We start from the raw sequence: 21,196 nt of genomic DNA on the forward strand, positions 1-21,196 counted from the left end.
ATGACCAGCCCGAGTGTCCGAGTGCACGTGAACGCAGCACCGTCCTACGTCATCCCCTCTTCAGTTCATCAAAGATCGTCTATGTGAGTGCGAGCGGCCCAGGAGCCGTTACCATGGCAACCCCACCGACCGCGTCACACCAGGCTGCTGTCCAGAGGCGATCGATCCCCGATCAGCGCTCCGCCGCGTCATCGATGACGCTGCGGAGCGCAGCGTCATCGATGACGCTGCGGAGCGTCAGTCCTGATCTGTGCTCACCTCGTTGTGTTATTGATCCGTGTCGTCGGTGCTGAGGTTCTGTTCAGAGTGAGACGTCTGTCCGGCGTCACGTCTGTCCGCCTCTCTGCGCGGCTCGTCGGCTCGACTCGGCCTCTGTCCTCCCGGTCTCTCTCCTCTCCCCGGTCCTCTGTCCTCCTCTCCCCGGTCCTCTCTCCGGTTCTCCGGTTCTGCAGGGATGTTCCGGTTCTGGTTCTGGTTCCGTGCGTGCGTGTTGCTGTGGCTCGTGCCCGGCTGCGCGTGCCCGGCGGCCCGGCTGTACACGGAGCAGGACGCGCTGGAGATCCTGCACGGAGGAGCAGCAGGAGGAGCAGGAGGAGCAGGAGGAGCAGGAGAGCAGCTGCATCAGGAGGCCTGCTCCGCAGAGACGCGGCCTCCGCCTGGCTGCTGCAGTTCTTCTCCTCCTGGTGCGGACACTGCATCCAGTACTCCACCACGTGGAGGGCCCTGGCCCAGGACGTCAAAGGTACACACGTTATTACATGTTATTACCATGTTATTACCATGTTATTACCATGTTATTACCACGTTATTACACGTTATTACACGTTATTACACGTTATTACCACGTTATTACACGTTATTACCACGTTATTACACGTTATTACCACGTTATTACCACGTTATTACCACGTTATTACCACGTTATTACCACGTTATTACCACGTTATTACACGTTATTACCACGTTATTACCATGTTATTACCACGTTATTACCACGTTATTACTATTACCACACGTTATTACCACGTTATTACACGTTATTACCACGTTACCATTACATTACCATGTTATTACCGTTATTACCACGTTATTACACGTTATTACCATGTTATTACCACGTTATTACCGCGTATTACGTTATTACCACGTTATTACCATTATTACGTTATTACCACATTACCACGTTATTACACGTTATTACGTTATTACACATTACGTTATTACCACGTTATTACCATGTTATTACCATGTTATTACACGTTATTACACGTTATTACACGTTATTACCACGTTATTACACGTTATTACCACGTTATTACCACGTTATTACACGTTATTACCACGTTATTACACGTTATTACCATTATTACTATACACACGTTATTACATACACGTTATTACCATTACTTATTACCATGTTATTACTATACACGTTATTACTATTACACACGTTATTATCATTACGTTATTACTATACATTACTATAAACATGTTATTATACACACGTTATTACTATACACATGTTATTACCACGTTATTACTATACCACGTTATTACACGTTATTACCATTACCGTTATTACTATACACACGTTATTACACGTTATTACTATACATGTTATTACCATTTATTACACGTTATTACATATTACCACGTTATTATCACGTTATTACTATAAACTCTTATTATCACGTTATTACTATACACACATTACTATAAACATGTTATTATATACACGTTATTACTATACACATGTTATTACACGTTATTACTATACACGTTATTACACGTTATTACTATACACGTTATTACTTATTACTATACACGTTATTACACGTTATTACTATACATTACGTTATTACTATACACGTTATTACACGTTATTATTACACGTTATTACTTATTACACGTTATTACACGTTATTACTACGTTATTACTATACGTTATTACACGTTATTACTATACACACATTACTTAAACATATAATTACTATAAACTTATTATACACGTTATTACTATAAACTCTTATTATCACGTTATTACTATAAACTCTTATTATCACGTTATTACTATAAACTCTTATTATCACGTTATTACTATAAACTCTTATTATCACGTTATTACTATAAACTCTTATTATCACGTTATTACTATAAACTCTTATTATCACGTTATTACTATAAACTCTTATTATCACGTTATTACTATCAATTATAACTAATATATTAATCGATTCTTGGGAGACACCGTCAGCAGCTGCTGTTAGCGCTGATTAGCCTGATTAAGCTAACAGGTGGTTGTGTCATCAAAGAAACAGGTCCAACCAGATCCAAACAGGTCCAACCAGGTCCAACCAGGGTCCAACCAGATCCAAACAGGTCCAACCAGGTCCAAACAGGTCCAACCCGAACCACGAGACACTGGAATAGTTTAGACGGAATATACATTAAAGAATGGGAGCTGTTAGCTCAGTTAGCTCTGTTAGCTCAGTTAGCTCTTATAAATCACTTTTATTTTGAAGTATCTTCAAAAAAACTGAAAACACTAAACACACACACACACACACACACACACACACACACACACACACACACACAGGACAACAACTGTGTGAGTCAGTCTTTAGTCTCCATCTGTCCTCTTCTCTCTGGGGAATCATTCTACTGGAGACCAGCTGCCTCTAACACACACACACACACACACACACACACACACACACACACACTCACACACACACACACACTCACACACACACACACACACACACACACACACACACACACACACACACACACACTCTCACACACACACACACACACACACACACACACACTCACACCCTCTCTCTCTTTATGTGGACCTGCTGTCTCAGAGACAAAGACCCAGAGAGACAAAACACAGTGAAGGTTTGTGAGGATTAAGACAAAAACTAAAAGACCCCCCTCTCTTCCTGTCTCTCTCTCCCCCTCCCTGTCTCTCTCTCTCCCCCTCCCCCCTCCCTCTCTCTCCCCCCCCCTCCCTGTCTCTCTCTCTCCCCCCCTCTCCCCTGTCTCTCTCTCTCCCCCTCCCTGTCTCTCTCTCTCTCCCTGTCTCCCTCCCCCTCTCTCTCTCTCTCCCCCTCCCTGTCTCTCTCTCTCTCCCCTCCCTGTCTCTCTCTCTCTCCCTCCCTCTCTCTCTCTCCCTCTCTCTCCCTGTCTCCCTCCCTGTCTCTCTCTCTCTCCCTCCCTGTCTCTCTCTCTCTCCCTCCCTCCTCTCTCTCTCTCTCCTCCCTGTCTCTCTCCCTCTCTCTCTCCCTCCCCCTGTCTCTCTCCTGTCTCCCTCCCTGTCTCTCTCTCTCTCTCCCTCCCTGTCTCTCTCTCCCTCCCTGTCTCTCTCTCTCTCCCTCCCTGTCTCTCTCCCTGTCTCCCTCCCTCTCTCTCTCTCCCTCTCCCTCCCTGTCTCTCTCTCTCTCCTCCCTGTCTCTCTCTCTCTCTCTCCCTGTCTCTGTCTCTCTCCCTGTCTCCCTCTCTTGGATTGCCTCCTGTAAAGAGTACCATGTCTCCCTCCCTGTCTCTCTACTGCTGAGTCTCTCTCCTCCGAGAACTCCCCTGTCTCTGCTCTCTCTCCCTCCCTGTCTCTGTCTCTCTCCCTCCCTGTCTCCTCTCTCTCCTCCCTGTCTCTCTCTCTCTCCTCCCTGTCTCCCCCTCCCTCTCTCCCTGTCTCCCCCTCAGACTGGCAGCCGGTGTTCCGTATCGGGGTCTTGGATTGCGCTCAGGAAGAAAACTTTGACGTCTGTAAAGAGTACAGCATCAAGTTACTACCCTGTAGTACTATTCACTAGGTAGTACTACTGCTGAGTACTAGAACACTGAACTAGAACTGTGTACTAGTACTATATAACTGCTGTGTACTAGTAATATAACCTGTCTACTAGACTACACTGTGTACTACTGCTGAGTACTATAAACACTGGGTACTAGTACTATATAAAGTGTACTAGTACTATATAACACTGAGTACTAGTACTATATAACACTGTGTACTAGTACTATATAACACTGTTACTATATAACACTGTACTACTATAAACACTGTGTACTAGTACTATATAACACTGTACTAGTACTACTGTGTACTAGTACTATATAACACTGTGTACTAGTACTATATAACACTGTGTACTAGTACTATATAACACTGTACTAGTACTATATAACACTGTGTACTAGTACTATATAACACTGTGTACTAGTACTATATAACACTGTGTACTAGTACTATATAACACTGTGTACTAGTACTATATAACACTGTGTACTAGTACTATATAACACTGTGTACTAGTACTATATAACACTGTGTACTATATAACACTGTGTACTAGTACTATATAACACTGTGTACTAGTACTATATAACACTGTGTACTAGTACTATATAACACTGTGTACTATATAACACTGTACTATACTATAAACACTGTGTACTAGTACTATATAACACTGTGTACTAGTACTATATAACACTGTGTACTAGTACTATATAACACTGTACTAGTACTATATAACACTGTGTACTATATAACACTGTGTACTAGTACTATATAACACTGTGTACTAGTACTATATAACACTGTGTACTAGTACTATATAACACTGTACTAGTACTATATAACACTGTGTACTAGTACTATATAACACTGTGTACTAGTACTATATAACACTGTGTACTAGTACTATATAACACTGTGTACTAGTACTATATAACACTGTGTACTAGTACTATATAACACTGTGTACTAGTACTATATAACACTGTGTACTAGTACTATATAACACTGGGTACTAGTACTATATAACACTGTGTACTAGTACTATATAACACTGGGTACTAGTACTATATAACACTGTGTACTAGTACTATATAACACTGTGTACTAGTACTATATAACACTGTGTACTAGTACTATATAACACTGTGTACTAGTACTATATAACACTGTACTAGTACTATATAACACTGGGTACTAGTACTATATAACACTGGGTACTAGTACTATATAACACTGGGTACTAGTACTATATAACACTGGGTACTAGTACTATATAACACTGGGTACTAGTACTATATAACACTGGGTACTAGTACTACGTAATAACAGCAGTACTCCTGTCTGTCCTCAGTACTTTCATGCTCACAGTCCACAGACAGACAGAGGGACGCCCTACAGAGGTGAGACACATTCTCCCTGTCTGTCCACTCAACGGTGTCTTACTCACTTATTCATGACTCCTTTCAGCTGTTTCACATGGACTTCTTCAACACACTGTACCCGTCTCTCTGTCTGTCTGTCTGTCTGTCTGTCTGTCTGTGTACCTGTCTGTCTGTCTGTCTGTGTACCTGTCTGTCTGTGTACCCGTCTGTCTGTCTGTCTGTCTGTGTACCTGTCTGTCTGTCTGTCTGTGTACCCGTCTGTCTGTGTACCTGTCTGTGTACCCGTCTGTCTGTCTGTGTACCTGTCTGTGTACCCGTCTGTCTGTCTGTCTGTCTGTCTCCAGGTGCAGACAGACAGATTCAGTCAGTGAGACAGTTGATGGTGAACATCCTGCAGAACCACACCAAGGTGGACTGGCCAGACCACTGTCCTCCACTGGAACCATACAGGTACCAGAACCCTATAGAACCTGATTGGACCAGACAGAACCAACAGAACCAGACATATCAGTCGTCATGTGTTCCGGCTTCAGGAGACTCTGTTGTTGTTGTTGTTTACTTCCTGGATGATGATGTGGTTCTGACGTGATGTGGTTCTGTAGTTCTGTGGAGCTGCTCCCTCTGCTGGGTCAAAGGTCAGACCACTACACCGCCATCATCGTAGAGGAACCAGACTCCTACGTAGGACGAGAGGTAACCCTCATTACGTTACATTACATTACTACATTATTACATTATATTACATTACTACATTACATTACATTATTACATTACATTACTACATTATTACATTACATTATTATATTACATTATTATTTACATTACTACATTATTATATTACATTACATTATTATATTACATTACATTACTACATTACATTATTACATTACATTATTACATTACTACATTACATTACATTATTATATTACATTATTACATTATTATATTACATTACTACATTACATTATTACATTATTATATTACATTATTACATTATTATATTACATTACTTACATTACATTACATTACATTATTATTATTACATTATTACATTACATTACATTACATTATTACATTACATTACATTACATTACATTATTATTTACATTACTACATACATTACATTACATTACATTACATTACATTACTACATTATTATATTACATTATTACATTACTACATTACATTACATTACATTATATTACATTATTACATTATTACATTACTACATTACATTATTACATTATTACATTACATTACATTACATTACATTATTATATTACATTACATTACTACATTACATTATTATATTACATTATTACATTACTACATTACAGTACTGTGGCAGTGGTTGTGGTCTGCGCTCAGCTGCAGGGAGAGAGGTGTGGCAGTGGTTCATGGGAACAGTGCCGTGGTGAGTTCAGTCAACACAGCTGTAATGTGGTGATAATGATGCTGAAGCTACTTCAGCAGGAGCAGACTGGAGCCTGGCGATGGGAGGAAACAGAGGGAGGGTTATTGGAGGTTGAAATGAGTGAGCTTGTGGGGGGCGATGGAGGGAGGCTGAGGTGGAACTTCCTGCGAGGAGCAGGAGTCGGTCGGACAGGCGCTGATGTCCACCCCTTCTCCCTGTCCCCGGGGGGGGGACGGCGAGGTGATCCTCCGCGAGGATAATGGCCCCCCGAAGTCCCCAGGTCGGTGGCACCGCACCCATTCCGACGTCCCAGTCGGGAGGCCCTCCACAAACTGTTCGACTGTGATCCTCCCCAGCAGACTCCCCTGGCTGTAGCCACCTGTTAGTCCCTCAGCCTCTGGGCATACACCAAAGGACGGTGGGTGGGTGTCCATGTCGTGCCCCGGAACCGGCGACGGTGGTCCTCGGGGGAGAAACCTGTCCTATCAAGGACGGCTTTTTTTATGTCCTGGAAATTTCCCCGCGAGGACGCTGGCAGGCCGAGCGCCGCAGTTTGGGCCTCCCCTGACAGCAGGGGGAGCAGTTTGTCCTCCCCTGACAGCAGGGGGAGCAGTTTGGCCTCCCCTGACAGCAGGGGGAGCAGTTTGTCCTCCCCTGACAGCAGGGGGAGCAGTTTGTTTGTCCTCCCCTGACAGCAGGGGGAGCAGTTTGTCCTCCCCTGACAGCAGGGGGAGCAGTTTGTCCTCCCCTGACAGCAGGGGGAGCAGTTTGGGCCTCCCCTGACAGCAGGGGGAGCAGTTTGGGCCTCCCCTGACAGCAGGGGGAGCAGTTTGGGCCTCCCCTGACAGCAGGGGGAGCAGTTTGTCCTCCCCTGACAGCAGGGGGAGCAGTTTGTCCTCCCCTGACAGCAGGGGGAGCAGTTTGGGCCTCCCCTGACAGCAGGGGGAGCAGTTTGTCCTCCCCTGACAGCAGGGGGAGCAGTTTGTCCTCCCCTGACAGCAGGGGGAGCAGTTTGTCCTCCCCTGACAGCAGGGGGAGCAGGCGCACGGACCACCGGCTGTGTCTGCTGCTCCGTCCTCCCCGTGTTGAGGTCTTCAGGCGCCAGTGTAGCCGCCTCTCGACTACCGTAGGTTCTCCCCAACACAGGTACGGCTTCAGCAGGTCAGTTCCACAACGGTATATTTATTTCCTTCAAAATAAACACAACATGCGGACCGTCGTCGCTTCGCTGCACTCGGTCCACCGTCCCCGGAACGCCACCACTCTGACGGCTTTACGCTCCCGTCTCAGTCCTCGTTCCTCGTGTGTGACTGTTCCTCCAGAACTCCAGTCTGCTCCTGCTGAAGTAGCTTCAGCATCATTATCACCACATTACAGCTGTGTTGACTGAACTCACCACGGCACTGTTCCCATGAACCACTGCCACACCTCTCTCCCTGCAGCTGAGCGCAGACCACAACCACTGCCACACGTACATTATTACATTATTACATTACATTACATTACATTACATTATTACATTACATTATTACATTACATTACATTACATTATTACATTACATTATTACATTACATTATTACATACATTACATTATTACATTATTACATTACATTACATTACATTACATTACATTATTACATTACATTACATTACATTACATTCATTAGCAGACGCTTTTATCCAAAGCGACTTACAGGAAGTGTATTCAACATAGGTATTCAAGAGAACTACTAGTCACCAGAAGTCATCAGTGCATCTCATTATTACTTTCTTAAACAAGCATCTTAAAGCAGAAACCAGAGCAAAAGTATAGTGCAGAGGCAGATTACTACGAAGACAATAAGTACAACAAACTAATACGACTAGGATAAGTGCTACAACTCATAACAAAGAGAACCTGGACCGGGTCTCTCTGCAGGTCTTATTGGATCAGGACGACTTTTAACTGTCTCTCTCTCTCCCTCCCCCTGTCTGTCTCTCTCCCCTCTTATTGGATCAGGACCTCCTGTCTGTCTCTCTCTCTCCAAGAGAACCCTCCTGTCTGTCTCTCTCTCTCCCACCCTCCTGTCTGTCTCTCTCTCTCCCTCCCTCCTGTCTGTCTCTCTCCTCCCTCCCTCCTGTCTGTCTGTCCCTCCCTCCTGTCTGTCTCTCTCCCTCCCTCCTGTCTGTCTCTCTCTCTCCCTCCCTCCTGTCTGTCTCTCTCTCTCCTCTCCCTCCTGTCTGTCTCTCTCTCCCCTCCTGTCTGTCTCTCTCCTCCTGTCTGTCTCTCTCCTCCCTCCCTCTGTCTCTCTCTCTCTCCTCCTCCCTCCCTCCCTCTGTCTCTCTCTCCCTCCTGTCTGTCTGTCTCTCTCTCCCTCCCTCCTGTCTGTCTCTCTCTCTCCCTCCTGTCTGTCTCCTCCTGTCTGTCTGTCTCTCTCTCCCTCCTCCTCCTGTCTGTCTCTCTCTCCCTCCTGTCTGTCTCTCCCCTCCCTCCTGTCTGTCTCTCTCTCCCTCCTCCTGTCTCTGTCTCTCCTCTCCTGTCTGTCTGTCTCTCTCTCTCCTGTCTGTCTCTCCTCCCTCCTGTCTGTCTCTCTCCTCCCTCCCTCCTGTCTGTCTGTCTCTCTCCCCCTCCCTCTCTCTCCTCCCTCCCTCCTGTCTGTCTCTCTCTCTCTCCTGTCTGTCTGTCTGTCTCTCTCTCTCCCTCCTGTCTGTCTCTCTCTCTCTCTCCCTCCCTCCTGTCTGTCTCTCTCTCTCCTGTCTGTCTCTGTCTCTCTCTCTCCTCCTCCTGTCTCTCTCTCTCCCTCCCTCCTGTCTGTCTCTCTCTCCTCCTGTCTGTCTCTCTCTCCCTCCTGTCTGTCTGTCTCTCTCTCCCTCCTGTCTGTCTCTCTCTCTCTCTCCTCCCTCCTGTCTGTCTCTCTCTCCCTCCTGTCTGTCTGTCTCTCTCTCCCTCCTGTCTGTCTGTCTGTCTGTCTCTCTCTCTCTCCTCCCTCCTGTCTGTCTGTCTGTCTCTCTCTCCCCTCCTGTCTGTCTGTCTCTCTCCCTCCTCCTGTCTGTCTCTCTCTCCCTCCTGTCTGTCTCTCCCTCCCTCCTCCCTGTCTCTCCCTCCCTCCTGTCTGTCTCTCCCTCCCTCCCTCCTGTCTGTCTCTCCCTCCCCCTCCTGTCTGTCTCTCTCTCTCTCCCTCCCTCCTGTCTGTCTCTCTCCTCCCTCCTGTCTGTCTCTCTCTCCTCCCTCCTGTCTGTCTCTCTCTCTCTCCCTCCCTCCTGTCTGTCTCTCTCTCCCTCCCTGTCTGTCTCTCTCTCCCTCCTGTCTGTCTCTCTCTCTCCTCCTCCTCCTCCTGTCTGTCTCTCTCTCCTCCCTGTCTGTCTCTCCCTCCCTCCTGTCTGTCTGTCTCTCTCTCCCTCCTGTCTGTCTCTCTCTCCCTCCTGTCTGTCTCTCCCTCCCTCCTGTCTGTCTGTCTCTCTCTCCCCCTCCTGTCTGTCTCTCTCCCTCCTCCCTGTCTCTCTCTCCCTCCTGTCTGTCTCTCTCTCCCTCCTGTCTGTCTGTCTCTCTCTCCCTCCTCCCTGTCTGTCTCTCTCTCCCTCCTGTCTGTCTCTCTCTCCCTCCTGTCTGTCTGTCTGTCTCTCTCTCCCTCCTGTCTGTCCTCTCCCTCCCTCCTGTCTGTCTCTCCCTCCCTCCTCCCTGTCTCTCCCTCCCTCCTGTCTGTCTCTCCCTCCCTCCTGTCTGTCTCTCCCTCCCTCCTCCCTGTCTCTCCCTCCCTCCTGTCTGTCTCTCAGGTGATCCTGGACCTGCTCCAGTTCTCCGGTGTGGAGGTGAGGAGAGCTCTGAGTTCTGATCTCCCTCTGCTGGACGCTCTGAAGATCACCAGCTTCCCCTCCGTTTACCTGCTGCACCCGAACGCAACACACACACAGCTGCATGTGTGAGTGAAAACACACACACACACACACACACACACACACACACACACACACACACACACACACACACATATATACACAGACAGACAGACAGTACGTTTTTATTTCTATTCAACCAGGAAGTCTTTTCAGATCATGTTCATCATATCAGAAAAACATTTTTACCAACCGTCCTCTCCTTCTTCTCCTTCTTCTTCATCTTCTCCTCTTTCTCCTCCTCCTCCTTCTCCTCCTCCTCCTCCTCCTCCTCCTCCTCTTCTCCTCCTCCTCCTCCAGTCAGAAGCGGTTGCGTTTCTTCTTCTCCTCCTTGTTGAGGACGTTACCAGGAGTCCAGCGGCAGTTGAAGTCCAGCAGCAGTACCGGTGGTGGCCTGGTGGCGGCGCTGGCGGACAGAGGCAGCAGTGAGCCCTGGAGAGACTTCGACAGGTGAGGGACTCGGTGGGACCGGCTCGGTTCTGGAGGCCTGAGGGGTCTGGGTCTGCAGTAAACCTGTTTGTGTGTGCAGGTCTAAGGTGTACTCGGCTGATCTGGAGTCAGCCCTCCACTACCTGCTGAGAGTGGAGCTGGCTACCCATAATACCCTGGAGGGGGCGGAGCTAAAGGTCTTTAAGGACTTTGTCACTTTGGTCTCAAAGGTAACATGAGAACACAGGAAACCATGACAGTCCTACATTACCCACAATGCTCTGTGGGTAATGTAGTCTCTGTCTACCTGTTCAGTTGTATCCAGGTGGAGGTTCTGTGGTGAAGCTGATGGAGACGCTCTCTGATTGGCTGCTCAGTCTGCCTCTACAACGAATCCCCTACCAGGCAGTCCTGGACCTGGTGGACAACAAGATGAGGGTCAGACACACACACACACACACACACACACACACACACACACACACACACACACACACACACACACACACACACACACACACACACACACACACACACACACACACACACACACACACACACACACACACACACACACACACACACACACACACACACACACACACACACACTAGACATACACACACACACATACTAGACACACACACACACACACACACACACACACACACACACACACACACATACTAGACACACACACACACACACACACACACACACACACTAGACATACACACACACACACACACACACACAGACACACACACACACACACACACACACACACACACACACACACACACACACACACACACACACACACACACAACACACACACACAGAGCCAGAGCTGACTTCCTGTTTCCTGTCCAGATCTCAGGTGTGTTCCTGGGGGCGGAGCTTCGTTGGGTTGGTTGTCAGGGCAGCAGGGAGGGTCTCCGAGGTTACCCCTGTTCACTGTGGACTCTGTTCCACGTGCTGACCGTCCAACATGATGCCAGGCCCTCTGCCCTGGAGAACACCGGTACACACACACACACGCACACACATACACACTAGACACATATACACACACACACACACACACACACACACACAGACACACTAGACACATACACACACACACACACACACACACACACACACACACTAGACACATACACACACACACACACACACACACACACACACACACACACTAGACACACAGACACACACACACACACACACACACACACACACACACACACACACACACACACACACACACACACACACACACACTAGACACATACACACACACACACACACACACACACACACACACACACACACTAGACACATACACACACACACACACACACACACACAGACACACAGACACACTAGACACATACACACACACAGACACACACACATATAAATGTGAAGCCCTTTGAATGTTTGTTTGAAGTGCAGAACAACTTGATCTATAAATGAAAATATGCAGCTCTCTCTGTCTGTCTACCTGTCTGTCTGTCTGACTACCTGTCTGTCTGTCTGATGCAGGTCTGGAGGGCGAGGCGGCTCCGGTGCTGCAGGTGATGCGTCGGTACATCCGGACGTTCTTCGGCTGTGAGGACTGCGGCCGTCACTTTGAGGAGGCGGCTGCTGTCGGTTTGGAGAACGTCCAGAACCGAGAGGAACAGATCCTCTGGCTGTGGAACCAACACAACACTGTGAACTACAGACTGACTGGTACATGAAAGCACCACACACAACACTGTGAACTACAGACTGGTAACTATGACTGGTACATGAACCACACACAACACTGTGAACTACAGACTGGTACATGAACGCACCACACACAACACTGTGAACTACAGACTGGTACATGAACGCACCACACACAACACTGTGAACTACAGACTGGTACATGAACGCACCACACACAACATGGTGAACTACAGACTGGTACATGAACGCACCACACACAACATGGTGAACTACAGACTGGTACATGAACGCACCACACACAACATTAGACAGGGAGAGTTTTTTCTAACGTTCTGTAAAGGAGCTCCGACAGAATGTTGAAACTCAGATCCAGAAGAAGGATGTGGATTTAGTCCTGGACCTGGACCAGTGGACCAGATCTTTACCCTCAGAGGTCTGTTGGAGGGGTCATATGAGTTCATCCAGTCTACATGTGTTTGGTGGACTTGGAGAAGGACTAGGACCGTGTCCCTCAGGGAGTCCTGTAGGGGTACTGCAGGAATACGGGGTATCGGGGTCATTACTGTGGACCACCAGGTTCTTGTTTGACCAAAGTGAGAGCCGAGTCCAGATACTCCAGAGAGTGTTGGTCTCCTCCAGGGTCGTCTCTCGTCTCCGATCCTGTTGGTGGTTTTCATGGACCGGATCTAAAGGTCCAGTCGGGGAGGAGAGAGTCCGGTTTGAGGACCTCAGAATTGCATCTCATCTCTTTGCAGATGATGTGGTTCTGTTGGCTCCTTCAGAACGTGACCTTCAGCAGCTCTGGAGAGGTGTGAAGAAGAGAGTGAAGACTTTAGGATGAGAGTCAGAACCTCCAGGTCCTGGTCCTGGTTCTCTGATGGTTTGGACTGAGTCTCTGCTCAAAGAGAGGTCAGGTATCAGGTCTGGTTCAAGCGTTTGAAATGAACTTCCTTCGTAGGGAGTCTGGACTCTTTAGAGGAAGATAAGATAAGATAAGATAAGATAAGATAATCCTTTATTAGTCCCGCAGTGGGACATGTGCAGGCTTACAGCAGCAGAGAGTAAAGTGCACACAAGAGACATAGTAGAAGAAGACAAGATAGAAATAAAAATGAAATTAAAAAAAACAAGTATTATAAATAAGCAATAAAAAACAGTAGAAAATCAACAATAACTGAAATATTATATTTACAGACAGAAAAACTATTTTAACTATTTTTTAACTATTATTGCACAGTGTAATGTGTAATGTATTGCACAGGTTTTTATTGTCATGTTATTATTGTCATGTGTCATGTGGTCTGCTGGGAGCAGAGTTGGTTGTGCAGAGAGAGGAGCTCAGAGTAGAGACTCTGATCCTTCAGGTCTAAAGAGACCAGCTTAGGAGGTTCAACATCTGATCAGGATCCTCCTGGATTCCTCCTTTAGAGGTTTTAGTAAGAGGCCCTGATGTAGACCCAGAACACAAAGATAATTGATTAATGATGATTATAATAATAATAGAACAACTTCTGAATGTACTAATAATACTCCTTCCTCCTCCTTCTCCTCCTCCAGGCTCCCTGAGTGATGACCCCCTCTTCCCTAAAGCTCCGTGGCCGAGTCCCTCCCTCTGCTCCTCCTGCCATGAGGAGAAAAATGGCGTCCACGTCTGGAACCAGGACAACGTCCTCCTCTTCCTCAGACGACACTACGGCGCCTCCAACATGTCCCCCAAATACTCCCTGACTCCCCCACGACTCCCCGCCCTTCCTCCCAATCCTGATCCTAATCCTGATCCTGATCCTGATCCTAATCCTGATCCTGATCCTGTGCAGACCAGCCAGCCACAGGAGGAGCACCGAGGAGGAGGAGCGAGGAAGGAGCCAGAGAAGAAAACTGAGAAGCAGCCGGAGCCTCGACCCGGTAACAAGGCTCTTAGTGGGGAGGAGCGTGAGGAGGTTCTGGGGGGAGGAGGAGGAGCAGGAGGAGGTGTTTGGATTCTGGGTCTGGGTTTTAACAGCGTGGACATGAGTCTGTGTGTGGTGCTCTACGTCTGCTCCTGCCTCTTCCTCATGCTCCTCTTCTTCTTCTTCAAAGTCCGATCCAGGAGGTGGAAACTCCGACACTCCCGCCTCCACATCTGACCAGGACCAGAACCGTCTGACCAGGACTAGTATGGTTTACTGATGAACAGAACCCTCTAACCTAGAACCAGAACCCTTTAACCAGGACTAGTATGGTTTACTGGGGACCGGAACAGTTTAACTGGGACCGGGACCGGACTGGAGCGGTTCTCTGGAGAACGTCTCTCTGCTCACAGCATTAAAGGGGCCGTCCGCCAAAACCACAGAAAGGTGGATCCAGAGGTTCCAAATGATGGATTTTAGAAACCTGGTCTGAATGAGTTGTTTTTATAGAATCAGTTTTGAACTCCTGGATCATGTGACCAGGTGATCATGTGACCATGTGACCAGGTGGTCACATGTTGAACCTCCCACAGAGGGACATGATGTTAGGCCAGTTAGCCCACTGGGACTGAACTGGACCAGACTGGTTCTACTGAGTTCACTTTGTGCCAAATGTTTAACCTGCTGACAGACGACACACCTGTCCTTAGGCCCCGCCTCCTCCGTGTGTGTGTGTGTGTGTGTGTGTGTGTGTGTGTGTGTGTGTGTGTGTGTGTGTGTGTGTGTGTGTGTGTGTGTGTGTGTGTGTGTGTGTGTGTAAACTGTGAAACATGACCCCGTCCTGGTGATTGATCTCTGACGGGTTTATTCATTTGTTTTTAAGATTTATGTTCATCATTTTTCTCTGAGCTCTTTAAAAAAAAAAAGTTCCGGAACTAAAAACATAAATCATCTCGATGGACTCAGTGATGTCACTCAGTGATGTCACTCAGTGATGTCATGAGTCAGCTGATGATGTGATGTCACACTAATGTTTGTTTTATTTAACAGCTGGATGTGAAGGTCATGTGACTGTTTAACGTCATCAAAATACACCTAAACAGAAATTCTGTTTTTTTACAAAAAAAGTCATCAAGTCTAATTTTTAATCATTTTTATGAATCCATTGAAAAATATTCTTTTTACCCAGAAATAAAAAAAAAAACGAAAACGGCAAATAATAAACAATTTTATCTAAAAGACCTGAAATGTAAAAATGGTTAAATTGAAAACTTTGAATTGAAGTTTTTGTAAACAGTTCAAGCTTTTTTTTATATTTTTTAATCGACATTTTCGAAAAAAACCATTTACCACTTAAATATTACATTTTAATTTCAGCTGAGTCTGTTTCTTCAGGTAAACGGACGCTGTGTTGATTCTCCTGTTTTATTTATTATTGATCAGTTTTTATTTTCCTGATGTTGTTTGAAGCAGAGATGAGCTGAAACTTTGATGACTGTTTTCTCTGTGACGCCTGAACGCACCGTCCGACCTCCTTTCTCCTGTCCTGATTGGTTGTTTTAATGTAAATAATCCGTCTGAATAAATCATGTTGCAGCTCACTGACTCACGTTTACTGCAGGTTGTTGGTTCAAAACCCCCAAACCAGACTGAAGCTTCAGGTCTGAGACCAGGTCTATTGTGGTCCTCTAGCTTAGGAAAGGTCATAAGGACTTAGGACGAGAAACGAGGACAAACACAAGGCTTTAAACGAGGACTCCTGAAGACACCGCCTTCATTAATGTCGATTAAACAACTAAGTTGTTGTTATTGTTGTGAGGTGTCTATTGATACCTCCGAGTCTGAATGTGAACGTTCGCGCTTCCAAAAAAAACAGTCGAACATTGGAAACGTGATAGACGATGATAACTGATCATCCATCCATCCGTCCATCCATTTCCTCCGCTTATCCGGGGCCGGGTCGCGGGGGCAGCAAGCTAAGGAGGGTCCTCCAGACGTCCTTCTCCCCAGCAACACTTTCCAGCTCCTCCTGGTGAACCCCGAGGCGTTCCCAGGCCAGACGAGATATATAATCCCTCCAGCGTGTTCTGGGTCTACCCCGGGGCCTCTTACCAGTTGGACGTGCCTGGAAAACCTCTAAAGGGAGGCGTCCAGGAGGATCCTGATCAGATGCCCGAGCCACCTCAGCTGGCCCCTTTCGACGCGAAGGAGCAGCGGCTCTACTCCGAGCTCCCTCCGGATGTCTGAGCTCCTCACCCTATCTCTAAGGCTGAGCCCAGCCACCCTACGAAGGAAGCTCATTTCGGCCGCTTGTATTCACGATCTCATTCTTTCGGTCACTACCTAAAACCATAGGTGAGGGTTACTACCTAAAGCTCATGACCATAGGTGAGGGTTGGAACGTAGATGGACTGGTAAATCGAGAGCCTTGCCTTACGGCTCAGCTCCTTCTTCACCAAAACGGTCCGGTACAACGCCTGCATCACTGCTGGCGCTGCACCGAACCGCCTGTCCATCTCCCGCTCCATTTTACCCTCACTCGTGAATAAGATCCCGAGATACTTGAACTCCCTCGCTTGGGGCAGTGACTCACTCCCAACCCAGAGGGTGCAATCCACCGTTTTCCGGAAGAGAATCATGGCCTCAGACTTGGAGGTACTGACTCTCATCCCGACCGCTTCACACTCGGCTGTGAACCGCCCCAGTGCGTGCTGAAGGTCATGTTCTGAAGAAGCCAACAGAACCACATCATCTGCAAAAAGCAGGGATGTGATTCTGAGGTCCCCAAACCGGAAACTCTCCTCCCCCTGGCTGCGCCTTGAAATCCTGTCCATGAAAATCACAAACAGGATTGGTGACAATGGGCAGCCCTGGCGGAGGCCAACACGCACTGGGAACAAGCTCGACTTTGTGCCGAGTATCCGGACACAGCACTCACTTTGGTCATACAAGGACCGAATGGCTCGTAGTAACGAACCAGGTACCCCATATTCCGGCATTCCCCCCACAGGACTCCCTGAGGGACACGGTCGAAGGCCTTCTCCAAGTCCACAAAACACATGTAGACTGGATGAGCAAACTCCCATGCCCCCTCCAACAGACCTGCAAGGGTAAAGAGTTGGTCTGCTGTTCCACGTCCAGGACGGAATCTGCATTGCTTCTCCTGAATCCGAGGTTCGACAATCGGACGGAGCCTCCTTTCCAGCACCCTGGAGTAAACTTTCCCAGGAGGCTGAGCAGTGTGATACCCCTATAATTGGAGCACACTCCGGTCCCCCTTTTTGAAAATGGGAACCACCACCCCAGTCTGCCACTCCACAGGCACTGTACCCGACTTCCACGCGACAGTGAAGAGACGTGTCAACCAAGACAGCCCAACAATGTCCAGAGCCTTTAGCATCTCCGGTCGAATCTCATCCACTCCTGGCGCTTTGCCGCTGAAGAGCGTTTTAACTTCCTCAACGACCTCCGCCAGGCATATGGACGAGTCTTCCCCTGAGTCTTCAGACTCTGCCTCTTCCACAGAGGACATGTTGGTCGGGTTCAGGAGTTCCTCAAAGTGTTCTTTCCACCGCTCGACAATATCCCCAGTCCGGGTCTGCAGTTCTCCCCCCCTGCTGAGCACAGCCTGAGAGAAGCCCTGCTTCCCCTTTCTGAGTCGTCTCACGGTTTGCCAGAACTTCCTTGAGGCCATTCGAAAGTCCTTCTCCATGGCCTCGCCCAACTCCTCCCACACCCGGGTTTTTGCCTCAGCAACTGCTGTAGCTGCAGCCCTTCTGGCCAACCGGTACCTGCCTGCTGATTCAGGAGACCGCTGGGCCAGCCAAGACCAAAAGGCCTCCTTCACTGCTGGTGTCCACCAGCGGGTTCTCGGATTGCCGCCACGACAGGCACCGATCGCCTTCCGGCCACAACTTCTAGCAGCAGCTTCCACAATGGAGGATTTGAACATGGCCCACTCGGATTCCATGTCCCCAGCCTCCCCCGGGATGCACGAGAAATTATTCCGGAGGTGGGAGTTGAAGACCTTGCGGACAGGATCCTCAGCCAGACGTTCCGTGTTCACCCTCACCACACGTTTGGGTTTACCAGGTCTGTCCGGCAGCCTCCCCCGCCACCTGATCCAACTCACCACCAGGTGGTGATCAGTTGACAGCTCTGCTCCTCTCTTCACCCGAGTGTCCAAGACATACGGCCGCAGGTCTGATGACACAACTACAAAGTCAATCATAGACCTTTGGCCTAGGGTGTTCTGGTACCAAGTACACTTATGAACCTCCCTATGCTCAAACATGGTGTTTGTTATGGACAGTCCATGACTAGCACAGAAGTCCAACAACAAAGCACCACTCGGGTTCAGATCGGACAGGCCGTTCCTCCCAATCACACCCCTCCAGGTTTCTCCGTCGTTACCCACATGAGCGTTTAAGTCACCCAGAAGAACTATGGAGTCCCCAGTCCTTTTCCAGAACACCACCCAAGGACTCCAAGAAGGCCACGTACTCCGAACTGCCGTTTGGTGCATAGGCACAAACGACAGTCAGAGACTTTCCCCCTGCGATTCCCAGTCGCAGAGAGGCGACCCTCTCGTTCTCCGGGGAGAACTCCAGAACAGCGGCGCTCAGCCGGGGGCTTGTGAGTATCCCCACACCCGCCCGGCGCCTCTCACCCTGGGCAACTCCGGAAAAGGAAAAAGTCCAGCCCCTCTCCAGGAGTTTGGTTCCAGAACCAGTGCTATGCGTGGAGGTGAGCCCAACTATATCTAGTTGGTACCGCTCCACCTCCCGCACCAGCTCTGGTTCCTTCCCCGCCAGAGAGGTGACATTCCACGTCCCTAGAGCTAGTCTGTGATGCCGGGGGTCGGCACGCCCAGGTTCCCGCCCCAGCCTGCCGCCTAGCTCACATTGCACCCGATCCCAATGCCTATCCCTGCGGGTGGTGGGCCCACAGGGTGGCGGCACGATGTAGCTTTTTCGGGTTCCTCCACCCGTCCCTGGTCCTGAACCGGCCCAGTATCAGGTCCAGGGTCGGGGGTCGTTAGAACGGGCCAGTCGGAGAGGCGTTTGTCCTCAAGGAGGAAACCATCACAGTGTTTGTTGAGGAAAATTATCTAATATACAACTTTATATAACGTTATGTTGAATTCAATAACTTGTTTCATAAAATCATCTGTGGGAATAAGGGAGGCAAACGGTTCCCATCAGAAGTGGTAAACCGGAAAGTTGGGGAAAAAGAATAACATTTCCTGTACAAGTATCATTTGTCCTTTAAGGAGGTTACCATGACCTGACACAAAGAAGGAAAAGAGGACGTGAGTGAAAGGCCAGATGTGTTTTGTTATGGTCTAATCGACAAGACGTGTCTGAAAGTGATGTGAGGGGGGCGAGACTAAGGGTATAAAAGATATGTAAGAACTAACGTGTCGGACTTCTGTTGTAAGGCTCGTCTGCAATAAAATATCCCCGCTGGTTGCAAACTCCAAAACTGCGTCTCGTCTCTTCACTGCATTTCTGCCACAACATGTTCAACCATCACAGTGTTCAACCATCACATGACAAAGTAACCACAGGTTAAACATTATATATTGTCTGTTTCTATAAAGTAATCCTTAATGCTTTCCATTGATGCCAGAAGAGACCCAGAGATACCTGAACTCCCAACTAGAGGGATTAAACCAATATCCTCCAACAGGACCGGAGACAAGAGGACATGACCATGTTCAACTTGCTCATGTTTAAACATAAAACATATCCACATTGAAACACAACAAATTTACATACATGGTCAAACAAGAATTGTCCACCACTGGTGGTTTAGCATCAAAGTCGATTGATGAACAAAAGACTTTTTTAGTCTAACCTTCTTGAAAAGTGGTACCTCGTTTCCTGAGGGCAATAACCTGTATTCACTATACAAAACATGATTAGTATGATGTTTTTTGCCAACCTCAGCATGCTGTTGTCATACATGGAAGTACCTGAAGTGGTTGTCCAACAATCTTTGAACAAATGTTTAGTTGTTGTAACATTTGTGACTTTAGAAGACAGACCCATACCAGACTGAGTACTGAAGAACTGACATGAACTCCCACTGGCACTCTTAAACGAAGGAAATAGATTCTTTGCTTTGTTTTCTTACACACTGATTCAATCTGATCTTTCCATGAAAGAAGATGGTCTATTGCTACTCCTAGATGTGTATGAACATACCTGATCCACTATGAATAGTAATAGGAGACAGTGGTGCACAAAAACAATCTCTTCTGGATGAGAGCGTTGAACACCTTACTCTCTGCTGGTGCAGTCCAGGGTCACTGAAACTATTTAAGAGAGAAATTAAAAGACCAACACTCTCTGAGTATCTGGACTCTCACTGGTCAAACAAGAACCTGGTGGTCCACAGTAATGACCCCGATACCCCGTATTCCTGCAGTACCCCCACAGGACACCCTGAGGGACACATGTAGACTGGATGAACTCCAATGACACCTCCCCCTAAAGATCTGGTCCACTGGTCCAGGACAGAGTCCACATTGCTCCTCCTGGATCTGAGGTTCAACAATCGGTCCGAGCCCCTTTCAAGAACCTTAGAATAAACTCTGGAGGCTGATACCCCGATAACTGGAGCCCCGGTTCTACACACCCCAATCACTGTCCCAGACCTCCAAGAGACACTGAA

General features: G+C 47.8%; 1 protein-coding gene across 1 annotated transcript; it reads left to right on the plus strand.

Moving 5' to 3' along the window:
* Positions 1–113: 113 nt before the first annotated feature.
* On the plus strand, positions 114–15,349 carry LOC129100892 (sulfhydryl oxidase 2-like). The gene is made up of 13 exons (XM_054610432.1): positions 114–236; positions 295–742; positions 3,712–3,804; positions 5,125–5,211; positions 5,538–5,643; positions 5,796–5,886; positions 10,362–10,507; positions 10,782–10,931; positions 11,011–11,140; positions 11,226–11,348; positions 11,784–11,934; positions 12,459–12,647; positions 14,187–15,349. The coding sequence occupies exons 1-13, from the start codon at positions 114–116 to the stop codon at positions 14,753–14,755; spliced, it is 2,406 nt and encodes an 801-aa protein (XP_054466407.1). The 3' UTR covers positions 14,756–15,349.
* The last annotated feature ends 5,847 nt before the right edge of the window (positions 15,350–21,196 follow it).

This window comes from Anoplopoma fimbria, chromosome 13 (genome assembly GCF_027596085.1).
Source record: "Anoplopoma fimbria isolate UVic2021 breed Golden Eagle Sablefish chromosome 13, Afim_UVic_2022, whole genome shotgun sequence".
In the NCBI taxonomy this organism is placed as follows: Eukaryota; Metazoa; Chordata; class Actinopteri; order Perciformes; family Anoplopomatidae; genus Anoplopoma; species Anoplopoma fimbria.